Here is a 16,804-nt window from a genome sequence, read left to right as displayed (position 1 = left end):
ACAGATTTCATAACCCAAGTTGTATGTTACTTTTTAGAATTTTTATAAGTACTTGCACAAACGTATTAATTATTTGTTGCTTGACTTATCTCAAAAACTGTTTGCCAATAACAAAAAATTATTTCCTTTATATAGCTATCGATTATTATTACAGTAGAGTCTTAAAAATCCGAAGTAATTGGGGCTCATGCCACCTAAGATTTCTGAAAACTCGGACTATCTGAAAAATTCTTCCTGATTAAAATTTGATTTTTTACGGATGGCATAAGAAGGAGAACCTTTTACGTACTTACACAAAGAAAAAGTATTGTCTTCACGAATAATTTATCATTGAAATTACAACATAAATTTCACTTTTTAATTAACTCGAAGCAAATGTTGACTTTTTTTTTCACAATGTCAATACAAATTCATGTGCACAAATTTGTAGGCAACCAAACATGCATTTTGACAGTGCCCAAAACCATTTCGATCAGATTTGTCATTACGTCGCTATCTGTGTACTTGCGAGCATATATCTGTAACTCGCATAACACAAAAACAGTTAGTTGCAGAAGGTGTTTAGAACTTGTGCGATGTCAAGCTGTGAACATTCTGTTTTGATTTTAATCAGTTATTCCAAAAGGCATGTTTAGACGTTCTTTGTTTCACATAAATTTAAATTTTACGTATCAAGTTATTATCTCCAAGGTCCATAACTTGTAGTCGATGAATATTATGCGTCACTTCTCTCAATGCATAGTTTAAAATTTGCTGTATGCAGTTAAATGAGTTAAACAGTAGCAAAAGATTTTTTTTTTTCAGATTTAATGAAAATATTTTTTTTTTTTTTGGACTAAAACATGTTCCTGAACACATTAAGTAAGCACCTCCAATCAGGCGGAACCTCGAACTTTCGAGACTCTACTGCACTACGTTTTAAGACAAAGGTTCAGACTTTCAAACTTTTCTTTCCCCTCTAAGAATGTTAATGGTTAATATAATTCTTCCTTTCCCTCCGAATAAAATTAAAGGAAATGAAACTCAAAAACTGATAGAACTGGGGGGGGGGGGACAGAGAAAACAATGCTTACACTTGGATTCAGGGGTCATTTTACGTATTAATCAGCAAGAATGATGCCAGAAACATTTTGAAAATTTTGTCATGCAGTATAATTAATGACGAAAAATCTGAACTGAGTGGTCGCACAGAGGGCTATAGTCTTCAGTGAGAACTAATTGCAACATAAACCTAGCAACCTGACACTTGGTAATATCATTCTGCCTGACATTGGTATGATTGGAAACTCACATTTTGAGTAAAAACTTTTGGAGGCATAAAATGCTTTGTAAAAAAATCAAGCTTTGCAGTTTCATTCAAAAATCACATTAAGAAGAAGGGGGGGGGGAAACCTTCAGTATTTTCTTAAGAAGGGTTTGTTTACTTTTTCTTCAAATTTTTCTTTTGTAGTGGCTTAAGATAGAATCACAGTAGAAATTTAACGATAAATAAAAATTCCTAGCCCACTAACACTAGGCTCATATGAGCCTTATGGTCCATTAAGTGAAGAAACTGAAAATTGCAATAGTTGGCAACAAAACAGCAAATCTTTATATTTACTTTGGTTACCAGTTCTCACTGAAAATATTCTAGTCATGAATTAAAAAAAAAAAAACATAAAAAAAATACGTGACATTTTTACAATAGTCCTTTACTTTACAAAATAACAAATCTTTATACATTTACAACTTGAGTCTACTGGGTGCAATGATGTTTCTCTTTGGTCGCAAATTATAACCTGTAAGTAAAAACAAGAAAGGGAATTTGAAATGAATTATTTTCACTGTTCATTATTTTTTTTTCAAGATATTTATAAACAAATAAAGGGCTGAAACTAAATTTCCTCTGATTTATAAGTAGAAAAAAACGGGAGAGAAGAACAAAGAATGGAATAACAAAGAAGAGAAGGTGCACTTTTCCAGATTTTAAATTTATTTGTAGCTTCATCAGAAAGAGAGCCAGTGCTAACTTTTTTTTTTTTAAATTTAATCCCTCTTCCCAGTGCACATACACAATCCTTACAGAATATACAAAGAAACAAGGGATTATTTGTTTCCATATTGAGCAGATTGGAAATTATAAATCTTCTGTTGAGGTAGTACAAAAGTACTTTGGATTAAAGAAGGTTTCAAGAGGACATGAAGTCTAGGGATGTCAAAAGTGTGACAGGAGGAACCAGTCTGCCACACCAGTGGTAGAGAATCCCTGCTCTACTCCATCTACACTAATAATATAAAGCTGATAAATTAGATTGTTTGAACTTGCTAATCTCAAGAACTACTGATTCGAATTGAAAAATTTGTTTTGTGATGAATAGTTCATTTATTAAGGAAGGCTATAAGCTATATAACATCACGTTATGACTAATAGGAGTGCAGCAGCAATAAATGGAAATTAAAGCAATAATAATCGTGATGCATTTTTTTGTTACATCAATAGCTCGAAATTTTGTTGCCCGAATAGCTCAGTCGGTAAAGGGCTGGGCCAGCAAACCCCAGGGTTTCGGGTTTGAACCTGACTGCGGGCGGGATAATTATCAGCATTTATTACCAATCTCATTCAAAAATTAAGTAATTTATAAATCAAGGGTTTTCAATTACTTTTTATTGAAACAAAATTTTTTTTCGGATTTTCTTATTTGACGGAAAACATTGATATGGATAAGAGTGTAATTTTTTGCTATATATATATATATCATATATAAATATATAACATAGCGTGATGTACTTAAAACAATTTTTTAAATCCATTGTTGTCTTATTAACGTGGGTGAAACCACGGGGCACAGTTAAAAATAAAGGAAAGTATAAATTGTTTTTCAATATTATTACTGGCAACGCTGGGTATGTTTGCTAGTCATATAGTGCTTCCTATCAAATAAAACAGGGAATTTGAATAATTGTTGCAAAAATACTTACTTCCATTAGCTGACTTTTGCTCGAACTTTTCATCATCCTTAGCAGGTTTTAGCACTGAGGAACGTGTTTCCCGTTTAGGTAGCTCAATTTCTCCCTGATTAAAAATATTTCTTGAGCCTGCTTCAGAAACCTTTTCCAATGAAACAGTAACACTTTTGTCAGCAGCAATTTTATCCTCCATGGATAAAAGAGGGATTTTAATGCTCGGAGATTTCAAACTGAGAGTACTTAAATCAATTCCTAATTGCAAATTACTACTGGAACTTTCTGCGTTATTTAAATTTTTGCTACGAAGTGGATAAATTTTAGGTTTGAGATTTGATTTTTCTTTAGATACTTTTTTACTACTTGACCGCAATGTTTTTTTCCTATCCAAATGAGCAAAGCCAGGGGAGTCAGAATTATCTGATTCTATCGTGTTTGAGCCAACAGATGAATAGCTCTCCTGACTATGGATAGAATCGGTTTCATCTCGAACATTTTCAAAAAATAAGTTTGTGACTCTCATATTTGATAAGTTAGATTCTTTTTTATTTATGGATGAAGTATCACTATTGTGATTTAAATCAGTAGATGCTTTCTCAACTTCTTGTTGGCTACTTCTAGTAACAGGTCTATGAACCACTTCTGCATGACAAACAGAATCTGAATTTTTATCATGTTTTGATGTCAATTCATGTGAAACAGAATCTTCCATCAAAGGTGAAAAAGCTCTTGAAGCAGAAGAGTCATTTTTATGCAAAGCTATATCTCTGTTTATTTCAGAGTTGGAGTGAGTCTCGGATGCATTTGACAACATTTCACTACTTGACAAACTTTCATTTACATCACATCTTTTACCCATATTCACTTTAACTTGAAATGATACTTGAGGGCTCTTTTTATTAGATAGTTCATCATCATCATTATTAGTCCGTGATCCAGCTGATCTTAAAGTATATGGTAGTGTTTCACTTTCTATGTCTTTCCCACTCTGAGAAGTATTTTCATTTGTTCTACTTTCTAGACATAGTTGTTTCTTAGGACTCGTCACTGACAAATTTTCAGCATTACCAAAGTTGAGTTCATTAGGTTTTTTCTTAGAAAATTCAACTAATACAGATATTTTGTTGCCAACTTTACTAGTAGTAGCTTCGATATTATATTTAGAGCTAACATTATCAGTATAATGCACATTTTTTTCTGCAATGGTAGATTTACTCTGACAAGTAGTTTGTACAGACGGTAATGTCCTTTTTCTTACAGAACCCTTTTCATGCTTTGACACTTCAGCAAAAGACAAGTATTTCTTACTTGCAACAGAATCAGGAAAGGAAACCGAATTCACTTGTTTCTCATCAGCAAAGCATTCTTCTGATTGCAAATGAGTACATTGTTGTTCATCAGATGATAAGTTACTCCCTTTTCTTTTCAGGTTCGAAGATGATCCAGAAGAACGCTTGGAATGCTTATGTGCATTTCCAATACAAATACTTGACTTACTCATTTCCATTTCATCTACAGAGTCTGAAGATTCTACAAACACAAATTCCTCACTACTTTCATTGAGTTCTTCTAAAGTCATGTATTCACTATCTGAGCTTGATAATCCTAAGCAAGTACCATCCTTTCCATCTGGACTGCATATATATTTTCTAATCAACTTTAAATTTCCATGCTGAGTACTATTCTTTGGAGATTTCATATCACCTTCACATTGGCCAACCTTTTTCATGATGCTGTCATGCGACTGTTTGCATTCAGAATTGTGTGAATGAAATTCAGACTTTTCCTCAGCGATAGAACTACTTTCAGCATTTTGTGAATGAAATTTAGACTTTTCTTTTGGGGGAAAAATGTCTGTATCGTTGTCGTGGTTGGTATCAAGATCTGCTGGCAGAATGTCCACCTTATCCTGAGTAATTTTTTCTAGAATTTTTTCATTTTTGTCCGGTTTCTCATTAACATTTGCATCTTTGCTTGAAACACATGTTTCATTTTTAGAGCATGGAATCAGATTTTCAGAATCGTTTCTACATTGCACAACACTAAGATTGTTTTCTTTTTCTGAAACTGTGCTACTTTGATCCTTAATAGCAACTACATTTGACTGTCTTGAATGGTTGGCACTTTTTTTATTATTATTTCCTGTGGTGCTATCAGTTAAATGTCTGCTTTCAGACCTGCGTGAACAAAATTCATATTTTATTTCTATTATAGGATTATTTTCAGTACTGTGTGAATGAAACTCTGACTTTCCTCTTGGGAGGGAAGTTTTTTCTTTTTTGTCATGGTAGATTTCATGACCGTGGGCCTGACTAACCTCATTACCCTTTGTAATTTTCTCTAGATTGCCAGTATCCTCTGACAATTTCATAATGTCTTTTGAATTTGAAACATTTTCACATTTACTATCAACCCCAACAATATCTTTTTTTTCTGGAAATTCATTAGAATTTTCATCTTTTCTTGAAACATGTATTTTATTTTGTGATGGAATTTTATCTCTAGAATCATTTCTACACTGCACAACACTAGGATTGTTTTCTTCTTCTGAAATTGTGCTACTTTGATTCTTGATAGCAACTATTTTTGACTGTCCTGAATGAGTAGAACTTTCCTTTTTAATATTTTCTATTGTACTTTCAACACTGTGTGAATGAAATTCAGATTTGTCGTCTAGAAGAGTAATATTCTCAGTACTTTGCGAATGAAAATCAGACTCTCTTTTTGCAAGAGAAATGTCTTTCTCTTTGTCATGATTGATTTCAAGATCAGCTGGCAAAATAGCTTCATTATCCTTAATGATTCTCTCAAGATTTTTTACTTTTTTGGCTAGCATTTCCTTGGCATTTGCATCTTCTCTTGAAACACATATTTCATTTTGTGAGCATTGTATTGCATTTCCAGAATCATTTCTACAATGCACAACATCAGGATTGTTTTCTTCTTTTGAAAGTGAGCTGCTTAGATCCTCAACAACAACATTTGATTGAGTAGAACTTTCCTTAACATTTTCTACGGTGGCATCACCCGACCGTTTGCTTTCAACACTGTGTGAACAAAATTCAGGGTTTTCTTCTAGAAGAGGAATGCATTCACTACAGTGTGAATAAAGTTCAGCCCTTCCTTTTGCGAAAAAATTGTCTTTCTCTTTGTCATGGTTGGTTTCAAGATCAGGCGGTAGAATAGCTTTATTATCCTGAGCAATTTTCTCAATGTTTCTTTCTTTTTTATTAGGAATTTCATTGACATCTGTGTCTTCCCCTGAAACACATATTTTATTTTGAGAGCTTGGTATTACATTTTTAGAAACAGTCCTGCACTGCACAGCACTAGGATCATTTCCTTCTTCTGAACCTGCACTACTTTGATCCTTAATCGCAACTATTTTTGACTGTCCTGAATGAGTAGATCTTTCTTTTTTAATATTTTCTATGGTGCTATTGCATAACTGCTTGCTTTCAACACTGTGTGAATAAAATTCAGAGTTTTCTTCTAGCAGAGGAATACATTCACTACTGTGTGAATAAAGCTCAGACCTTCCTTTTTTGAGAGAACTGTCTTTCTCTTTGTCGTGGTTGATTTCAAGATCAGGCGCCAAAGTAGCCTCATAATCCTCAGCAATTTTCTCTAGATTTATTCCTTTTTTGTCTGGCATTTCATTAGCATTTGCATCTTCTCTCGAAACACATAATTCCTCTTCTTTGCCATGGTTGATTTCAAAATCATGCTTCTGAAGAACATCATTATCCCTCGTAATTTTCTCGAGATTTTCTATATTCTCTGTCAAATCTACATTCTCCTTTAAATTTAAAACATTCTTTAAATTAATACTTTTACTTTCATCTAAAGCAACCACTTTTTTGCAAGGCATTTCATTAGTATTTTTATGTTCTCCAGAAAGACTAACTTTATCCTGAGACAATGAAACTTCATCTCCAGGAACTGGGCAATTTTGATCCTTTATGATAATTATATTTGACTGATTGAAATGAGTAGAACTTTCCTCGCATGGGAAAATATTTTTTTCAAAATTCAAACTGCATCCTTTATCATTGTGTTTTAATAATCTTTCTTCACACTCCTTAATGTTTGATTTTTTATCATTGGTCAATATTAATTCTTTATCAATTTCATCAGAGTGAGAATTTGTTGCGCTCTTTTTAGCATGAATACCATGACTATCGAAATCTTGTGAGACTAACTCAATTAAATCACTTCCAGATTCGACATTTGACTTTTCACTCAGATTGTCAAACGAAAATTCTTTTTCAGCAGATTCAGATTCAAGGACGTTTTCTTTTGAAGTTGCAATTTCATCACTTGAAAGCTTCAATTGATTTGAAGAAACTTGAGTAGAGGGTTGCATCTTATTTTCATTAATAGATTCAAAGTTTGCATTTGATGTAACTGGTAATTCTTTTGAAATTGTGCTAATTATGTTTTCATCCTGATCAAGATTTTTAATTTCCTTAATCATGTCCTTCTGTTCAGAGAAGTCACTAGTATTGGAACTATGTAATACTTCATTTTGCTGATTTGTTGAAGTTGTTTCAATACATAGTTGTGAAGAAGACTGCAAATTATTTGAATTATCAGTTTCATTATGTTCCCCCATCATACTAATAGGTGAAAGCTTGTTTACAGCATGACGACGCTTTAACTTTTTTCTTTTTTTGACAGACAGAACATTTGAAACACTTGTTTTTCTAAGAGAACTACTAGCATTTGTTTTTGTGCCACCTTCCTCTGGTGCAATTAGATTATTTTTGTGGCAATCTTCGACTTCAGGTTTCTTATGCTCAACTTTACGTTTTTTTGCTTGCCTTACCGATTCAATATCCGAGTCATATTTTACTGTAATGACTAGTTCCTCACAATTTGAACAGTATGTTTGATGATTCTTTAACTGTTTCCGTTTATGTTTCCTCTTATGGTTTTTTTGTTTTAAGACATCACAGGCACAGCTCAAGGGTCTTAATGCTTTTGGTAAATCAACTCGATATGATTCTATATCTCTTGAAGTGGTAGCAATAGTTTTTTTGTTATTTGGCAGCTCTTCGGAAAATTTCACAGCGGTTTTCCTCTTATCATTCTTCCTTGATTTTGAATTTGTTGCAACAGTTTTTGAAGCAACTTTCTTTTTACATTTTAAATTTGTTGAGACACCTTTTGTTACGGAAATAATGCCAGTGTCTATAATAAATAACTCATCTTCAGCTTTCTGTATAATTGCATCTTGAGAAGAATTCTTTAAACACCATTTCTCCAATATAACCTAAAAATTTAAATGAAAATGTATCAATGCACAAAAAAGCTTCTCTTGCTATGCAATTGTTTAATATTTAAAAGTGAACTTAATTTTTTTACTACACTTTGTATTAAATTATAATACAATATATATATATATATATATTAGAAAGAGAAAACGAAAGAACTAGAGTAGTAATATAAAAAAATTTTCACCTTTCGAATTTTTTCTAAGGTAGAAACAGGTAATTTGGAAGTCACAAGATGTTTACTCAGGAGTTTGGACTTTTTTAGATGCATATTACCAACTTTTTCCAATAACCAATCTTGTATATTAGGAGGAGGTTCAATTTTGGAAATAATAGAAAAAACATCTAATTCATCTTGCTTTTTTGACATCCGTTTCAAACGACGACAAAGAAGCATAACAGTCATATAAGTTTCTGGATCCAGAAAACTATCACGAAATTTACTGAATAGTAACTGTCTGAAAAAGAAGCAAAAAATAATTTGGATTAAGTGAAGTCAAACAAATGGGATACATATTAAGATAGATACATATACTTAGTAATTGTTCTGTAGCATGAAAAGCTGAGCTACATTCTGTCAATTGCAATCCCATCCCTCTCAAAAAAAACTGATAGCGAAGGGAAAGGCTCATGGGTGCAAGTTTGGTGATGTGTTCAAGACGGAAAACATTTTCAGCTCCCCCCCCCCCGCCCGCATGCAGGCTTAAGGAAAAATTTATGTGTATTAATGTTGTAGATTTTAACAATGCCAGTTTTGGAATCTGTGTTTGATTTAAATTTTAAGCCTTTAAATTGTAATATTTAAGCGTTTTGACATCATAATACCAAAAAATCTAAAATCCGGCAATAAGTGGAGGGGGGGGGGGGTCTGGGGGACTCTCCTCAGAAATTTTTTGAAATTGAAGTTCAAAAAACGCCATGGTATGCCATTTCTGTAAAGTTTTGGGAAAGGAGGGTTTCAGGGACTCTTACATCAATTATTTCAAACTGCTAGTTCCAAAATAACAATATTGAGCAGCCTTCAAAAATATTAGAGAAAGGGGAGACAGTGCTCTGGGCCCTCCCAGAAACCAAAGTTTTAAAAATGAAATTGTACTCCATCTTTCATAACGTTTATACACTTTTTGAATGCACTATGGAAGGGATGGAGTTCAGGAACCCTCCTCCAGTCTTCAAACATATTTTGAAATTGAAGTTCCAGAAACGCAATTTTAGACGATGTTGGACAATGTTAGGGGTAAAAGCGTTCGCAGCGCCGCACCATTAGTTTTTGCCGATCATAAACATTTTTATTGTAGCAATAAAATCGCTTAGGACATAAAAGGTAGTTATTTTGCAACATAAATCAGTTCTGATCGGAATGTCTACATAAGGTAGAGCCAACAAACCAGAAATGAAGGAAAGGTGGGGGGAAGGGTATGGCTGACTAATGATATTCCCCCACTCAGTCTTCATTTGAAAAAGAATTCTTTCATAAGATAGCAGGTGGTAAAATTAGCAATAAAAAATCGCTTCAGTGAAGTAGATATATTTTTTAAACAAGGTATCCTTTTCAATATTCATTAATTAAAAAAAGAAATAGGGGAACTGAATCCTAACCCCAGGCAGGGTTCCCGAATCACATCCCTCTTCAGGCACTCAAATATAGCCTAAAGTAGCGCTTTAAATTTTCAGAATCAAAACATTTTTGGAAGAGAACTCCCGAAACCCTTCCTCTGAGTTCACCACAAATGTCCTAAATTTCAATTTTTAAGGTTTCAGTTTCTAAATTGTTTTGTAGGAATAGTACCCCTCTTACTTATAAACATGACTTATGACAGCCTAAAAGTTTTAATACTTTAATTTTGGAAACTTTTTGGAAGAACCTTCCTACACCCTTCCCCCTTAAGTCATCCAAAGATAGTCCAAAACAAAGCTCTTAAAATTTCAGAAACGAAAATATTTCGGGCTGGGGTGCGGAATACCCCCCCTTCTCATTGTGTTTACTATACTCATTGTAAGTTTTTGTTTAAGATTTATTTTTCTATTGAGAGAGCAACTCCCATCCACACATCGCCAAAGACAACCCAAAGTTTTAAGACTACAATTTCGAAAATGTTTCGAGAAAGACCCCTGAATTCCCTAACTCTTAACTCACTCAAAAATAGTCAAAATAGCATTTCAATACCTCAAAGTGGAAAAATTTTCGGGGAGAGGGACCCCCCCCCCCCCGAACTCCTTCCCCTAAGTTCAATAAATTTGACTTAAATTTGCTGTTTCCCCTTTTCATCACCGAAGATTTAAGAATTTAAATTCTAAAACTTATTGAGAGAAAGCCTTCGAATTCGATCTTCTTAAGTCTTTTAAAGATTACCTAAAATAGAGTTCTGAATACTTCAGCTTTGAATATTTTTTGGGAAAGGGGAACCCAGAACCGCAAGACGGTCTAAAGTTGCTCTTTTAAGACTCCAGTGTCGGAATTTTGCCTAAAGAGAGCTCCTTCCTCTTGACACTGCCAAAGACAGCCTAAAAGTTTTAAGATTTCAATTACAAACACTTTTCAGGAGAGGGTCCCAAATGCCGTTTCACTCAAGTCCATTTAATTATAGCCTCAAATAGTTTTTAATACATCAGCTACAAAACATTTTCATGTTAAAACACCAAAATCATCTCTCATAAATTCACCAAAGATTGCTTAAATTAATGTCTTTAAGACTCCAATTTTTGATTTTTTTTAAAACCTCCCTCTTCCCCCTTTTACATCATTAAAGACAGCCTAAAACTTTGAGTTTTAAATTTTTAAGAGCTAGCAGAGGAGATGTATCAAACCACTCTTAGTTTCAAAAATGACTTTCAATTCAGTTTTTTGATATTTTATACTGTAACCCCTTGAGTAACACCTCCCCCCCCCCCTCTTAGATTATCCAAAATATCAACGTTTTAAGACCTCAGTATCGCGGGTTAATTAATTTGCGAACTGATTACCCTCTTTGCGACAGCAGCGTTTTTTCGCAAATTCATGCTGCCGCTATTTTTCTCCTTTCCTTTCTCTCCCTCCCCCTCCCATATTTCCATTCTAGCGAGTGCTAGATTCAATGACATTGGAATTTAGTGATTCCTAAAGTCTTTGTCAAGAATCCAGTAACGGTTGCTCATCGGTGTTTACAACCAGCTTGAAATTTCCCCTAGTTTATTTCCAAAATTCCCATTTTCATTGAAATCCCCGATAGTTTCCGTTTTACCTGGTATGGTGGACGCCCTTTGCAGTGACGTAATTATTTCAACTCGTCAGCAATCACTCTCAATCGGTGATTCAGATTCAACTCTTAAGACATTTTAAGAGCGTACATCATTTTCATTTATGCGTGTAAAGTTTGAAAAAAAAAAACCCCGCAAATGAAAAAAACGAAAGATTGATCGAAAATATCATGAGAAAAATCTAAATGTTCAATTAGAGCCGATTATTTCGAAAAATCAGGGAGAATAGCGAGCAACTCCTCGGTCTGCAATGCAGTGAATTGGAAATAACGGAGCTGTACCTAAAAAAAGTCAAACGGCGTGAGTCGAAAAGCCATTCCTCCAAAAGAACGTTGCAACAAAAACAAGCCCATGGCGGAAAATCGAGAGAATGTCGATGTAAATTTGTTGTTATGGAACGGTCCAGTAATTAAAGCATATTTTCCAAACACTCAATTATTCTTTTTTAAGTAAAAACTGAAAGAAAGTCATCGAATTTCTTTCCGTCCCGACCTCCGTCTTGGAAATTTGTCCAAGACGGAAATCCGTCCTGAGACGGAAGGTCTTGCACCCATGGAAAGGCTTTTGGGATCAGAAAATTAGATAGTTTTTCAAAAAGAATTAGTAAAATGGACACACTTTAATAATTCCAACTTAAGTTCCTACTATCCAAAATTGGAATTAAAAACAAAAAGAAAAAAGAGCAGTGTTTCAAAAATTGAGTGAATACCCAAACATTTAAGTAAGTTACTTCACAAGTAAAGTTTCAAATACTGAATCTAGCTTTATAGAAGAGGTTACTATTTTTGTTTCAGCTACTTGTTCCACATTTAGCTTAATATGCAGCTTGTATCCAAAAAAAGAAAGCTTATCTTTTTCTCTAGATTGTCAAGCAATTCCATGACTGCTGCTCAGCAGTAGAAGTGAAAAATTTCCTATTCTGAAAAAAGGACCCTTGTAGCACTAAAACACACGTATGCTATTCTTTTGTGATTTTGGGCTTCAGTAAAGTTATTAAATCTTATACAGTTGAGCTCGTTTATAACAAGCATAAAAGGACCATGATATTTGCTTCTCATAACTGAGTGCTTGTAAAAAACGAGTTCAGAGAAAAAAAACTCATGAAAATCCATATGTAGTTGAACATGGCGCGAAGTGAAATAGCAAGGCAAAGTGAAATGCTGAAATATTTACTCCCCTTTTAGTTCCCACCTATTTGATATTATTTTATATATATAGTACCATATGTAGTCTATTCCAGTCACGAAAAAAATACCGCCGAAGATTAAAGGTAATATAATCGAGTCTCGAAAGTTTGAGATTCCGATTAATTCGAGGTTCTTCATTTGCATTTTAAGTGAAATATTTTAGTAGCTAAAAACTTTATTTTCATTAAAATCTGAAAATAGAAATGTTTGGCTGCTATAAAACTACCTATACGTAATAAATAATAAGAATTTATTGAGAGGTTTCAACGACACTCCAGGGGCGGCAAATAGGGGGGTCAAGAGGGGGCGGTTGCACCCCCAAATTTTTCACTGTGAATAATAAAAAAATGGGTAAATTTAATTTAGATAACTTAGAAAATCATTTGCCTGCATTTTCAGAACAGAAAAAACTGATGGAGAATAATGGTTAGCCTTAACTAAAGAAGTAATCTCTTCAAATGGGTTAAATATTTTAAAATTGTGTAATCTGTGTTATGATGGTGCATCTTGTATGAGATGCCTGTACCTTGTTGAGACCGTGCAATTTTTACACGTGAACTCCATGTCATCGTACATGAATTTAATGCTCATATTATAACTTAATGCTTAACTAGTAAGTGCTCATTGATTCCCTGTACTAGAAACACATTTTAGCAACTCGATATATTATATGCTTTCATAGAAACTTTTTGTAAAGATATGCTATTTTTGAAAAACTTCCCACATCAAAAGATACTTTCATATCAACTAATATATCTTGAGGCTCTTTACTTCACAATATCTGAGTGACACAAATGGTATTCAAGAACTAAACCTATAAAAGCTCCCTAGAAGAATTACTGGAAAGTAATCTTCCCAGTGATGGAAAAATCAAATATTATTTTAATATGTATGACTTTGTTTGAATTTTTGTTTACTTTAATTCCTGCGGAGCGTTTTTTGAAGAATGCTACACTCTAGCATAAAAATTTCAATCTCAATTATTGGATTGACGATTGAAACTCTTAGTAATTTTTGCACTAATGCATACTTGAACGAAGTGTGGAACTTTGTGACAGAACTTTCTATAACAGTTTTTACTGTATGCCAATGTAGAAGAGGTGACAAAACTCACATGAAGTTGTAGTCAAAATATAAAATTAATATTTTGAATAAAAATATCAATTCAGTTTCTCAAGAAATTGAGGCAGGATTTGATGAGATACATTTATCATTAGTCTTAAGTTCAATATTATGTAGGTTGGTTATAGAAAACAAAAAAGAAAATATATTACACTTATACACTTTAACTTTAAAGCTTTGGTCGCAAAAATTTTAATTGTTATTAACAAACCTACTTATTCTTAACATTAAAACCATTTTATTATTCCTTCCTGTTAACCAATATTTATTTTGTACCGTACTGAGGAAATTCATGTTCAAGAAACTCGACCCCCCAAACAAAATGCTGAAATGCCGCCCCTGCGACACTCCCTTGGTGGCACGAAATATTCATTGACTACAAGTTATGAATTAAGAGATGACTTACAAGAAGAACTTGAAACATAAAATTGGCATTGATTTGCCACAAAAGAACATGTTAACATCCCTTTAAGAATATCCAATTGTAATCAAGAAAGGAGGTGCAAAACTGGACGTTACATGGGTTGTATATACGAAATTCAAACCTTCCAACAACTAACCGTTTTTGTATAATCCAAGATACATACATACGCACGCACGCTGATACAGATGTCATGACAAAACACCCCGAAATGGGTACGAGAAAAATCAAAATGCATGTTTTGCTTGCCTTGCACACATAATATGTACGAATATCGAGAAAAACTAAAGTCAAAATTCGTTTAGATGCAATTACATGGGAACTTTATGTTGAAATTTGCGTGATACACTTTTAGTGAAGAAAGTAGATCATTTTCTTTACACAAGAATGTAATAGGTGCTTCTCCTTATGTTGTCCGAATAGTGTAAATTTTTAGTCTGGAAGAATTTTCCGGATTATCCGAGTTTTCAGTAATCCGAGGTGAGGTCAGCCCTAATTACCTCGGATTTTCGAGACTACTGTACACACAATTTTAAAAAATTGATGCTCATATTGTAATATTTTGTTGTAAGTAGAAAAATACTTTTATTAATATAAAATGATAAAGTTCTTGTAATGAACATTTTAAATATTAATTGACAACTCCTAACAATACAGCATTAAATTAGTTAATATTTAGCTCATTTGTATTTCAAATAAATTGTACAATTAGTCCAGTACATAAGGGGCGAAGTGAAATAGTTTGTTTCATTTACTCACTCAATCATTTAATATAAGTCACTTACATTTTCCTGTATTAAATAATTCATTTACATTTTTTCATTTAGTAATTCACTTATATTTATTCATTTATTTTCTTATTTATTCATAATTATACTTGCTCATTTATTTTTCGCCAAATATTTATTCATTTAATTATTTGTTTATTGTTTCATTAGCTTTTCATTTATTCATTCTACCTTTTATTTACCGATTCTTTTGATCAAAAATATGTTTTACAATTGAATAGAAAATATTCCTAAAACTTTACTGCCAAAGCTAAAAAATACTGTTTCAAAGCAAGTTTTCTTATAAAATGCAATGGTTTTTCTTTATGTACTGTAATTTTCAAAACAAATTTCCGATTTATTCATTTTGAAAAACTTGGTAATCTTAACCATTTCACTTTGCCCCACATTCCACTACTTGCTTTTCCCCCTTACACAGTTAGAATTTGCTTTGAACTATCTTATTGCTTATTCAATTTTTTGTATCTTATTGCTTCTTCATTTTGTTATTGTTTTTGAGGAAAGCTCATGGCCTGGAAAATTTCACCATTTGTAGGACTGGTGTCAGATTTAAGTTTGATGCTTTTCTGCCCATCAAAACAAACAAGCACGTTGAGGGTTGTTCAGCTTGAAAATCTTATCTTTACTAATAATAAAGCAGAAAGTCTCTCTGTCCGGAGGATGTCTGTAGGATGTCTGTGACGCGCATAGCGCCTAAACCGTTCGGCCGATTTTCATGAAATTTGGCACAAAGTTAGTATGTAGCATGGGGGTGTGCACCTCAAAGTGATTTTTCGAAAATTCGATGTGGTTCTTTTTTTATTCCAATTTTAAGAAAAAAAACTATCATAAATTACGAAATTATCATAACGTGGAACCGTAACATGGGCACAAGCCAATTGGCGAGATACAAAATTATCATAACGTGGAACTGTAACGTCGGTATAAGCCAATTGGCGAGAAAATTCACCATACATTATTTGTAAATATACAAGCGAACCAAAAGACCTTTAATTTTTCTATTACGGGCGAAGCCGTGCGGGTGCCACTAGTTACTAATAATAAAGCAGAAAGTCTCTCTGTCCGGAGGATGTCTGGATGTCTGGATGTCTGTGACGCGCATAGCGCCTAAACTGTTCGGCCGATTTTCATGAAATTTGGCACAAAGTTAGTATGTAGCATGGGGGTGTGCACCTCGAAGCGATTTTTCGAAAATTCGATGTGGTTTTTTTTATTCCAATTTTAAGAAAAAAACTATCATAAATTACGAAATTATCATAACGTGGAACTGTAATCAGGGGTCTGTCCAGGATTTTTCACAGGGTCCGTTTTTTGTGAAAAATCAAATAATTTTGTGAAAAATGAATTAATTTTGTGAAAAATCAAAAATTTTCGCAAAAAAAAAAATTTTTTTTTGTTTAAACGAAATTTTAGAATTTAGAGATGGCACAAACTGCATCAATTAAACTTAAAGTTGAGTGTTTTCCTTTTCTATGTCGAGAAAATCATTCTGGATTTTTTTTTCTGATATTTGGCGGGGGCGGGGGGGGGGGGGGCATCGCTCTTTCAACTATCAATATTTATCTACCATTCTGCGTTATGTTAAATTATACTAGATATATTTCTGTACAGTACTTAAAATAATTGTATAACAAAAATATAAATAAATAAAATAAAATTCAGAATAGGGTTCAGCATTCAACTTTTTGACCCAAGACACTCTTAAAAAGCACAGAATTTCGTTTAAAACTTATAAATTCCGTGATTTTAACAAAAAATAAAAAGATATTTCAATTGTTTACCTCTTAACAAAGCGTAATAATCATTAAAAATTCGAAAAATCGGATTCCC

The 16,804-nt window shown here is 33.2% G+C and overlaps 1 protein-coding gene across 1 annotated transcript in view; it reads right to left on the bottom strand.

Moving 5' to 3' along the window:
* Positions 1–1,047: 1,047 nt before the first annotated feature.
* LOC129233368 (uncharacterized) overlaps positions 1,048–16,804 on the bottom strand; it is a 56,520-nt gene continuing 40,763 nt past the window's right edge. The window contains exons 7-9 of the mRNA XM_054867410.1: positions 8,407–8,677; positions 2,959–8,218; positions 1,048–1,778 (exon numbers count right to left, since the gene is read on the bottom strand). Coding sequence (XP_054723385.1) covers positions 1,723–1,778; positions 2,959–8,218; positions 8,407–8,677 — 5,587 coding nt within the window. The 3' untranslated portion in view covers positions 1,048–1,722. The remainder of the gene's footprint in view (positions 1,779–2,958; positions 8,219–8,406; positions 8,678–16,804) is intronic.

Source organism: Uloborus diversus, chromosome 1 (genome assembly GCF_026930045.1).
Source record: "Uloborus diversus isolate 005 chromosome 1, Udiv.v.3.1, whole genome shotgun sequence".
Taxonomy (NCBI): Eukaryota; Metazoa; Arthropoda; class Arachnida; order Araneae; family Uloboridae; genus Uloborus; species Uloborus diversus.
This window is presented reverse-complemented; position numbering and strand designations above follow the sequence as displayed.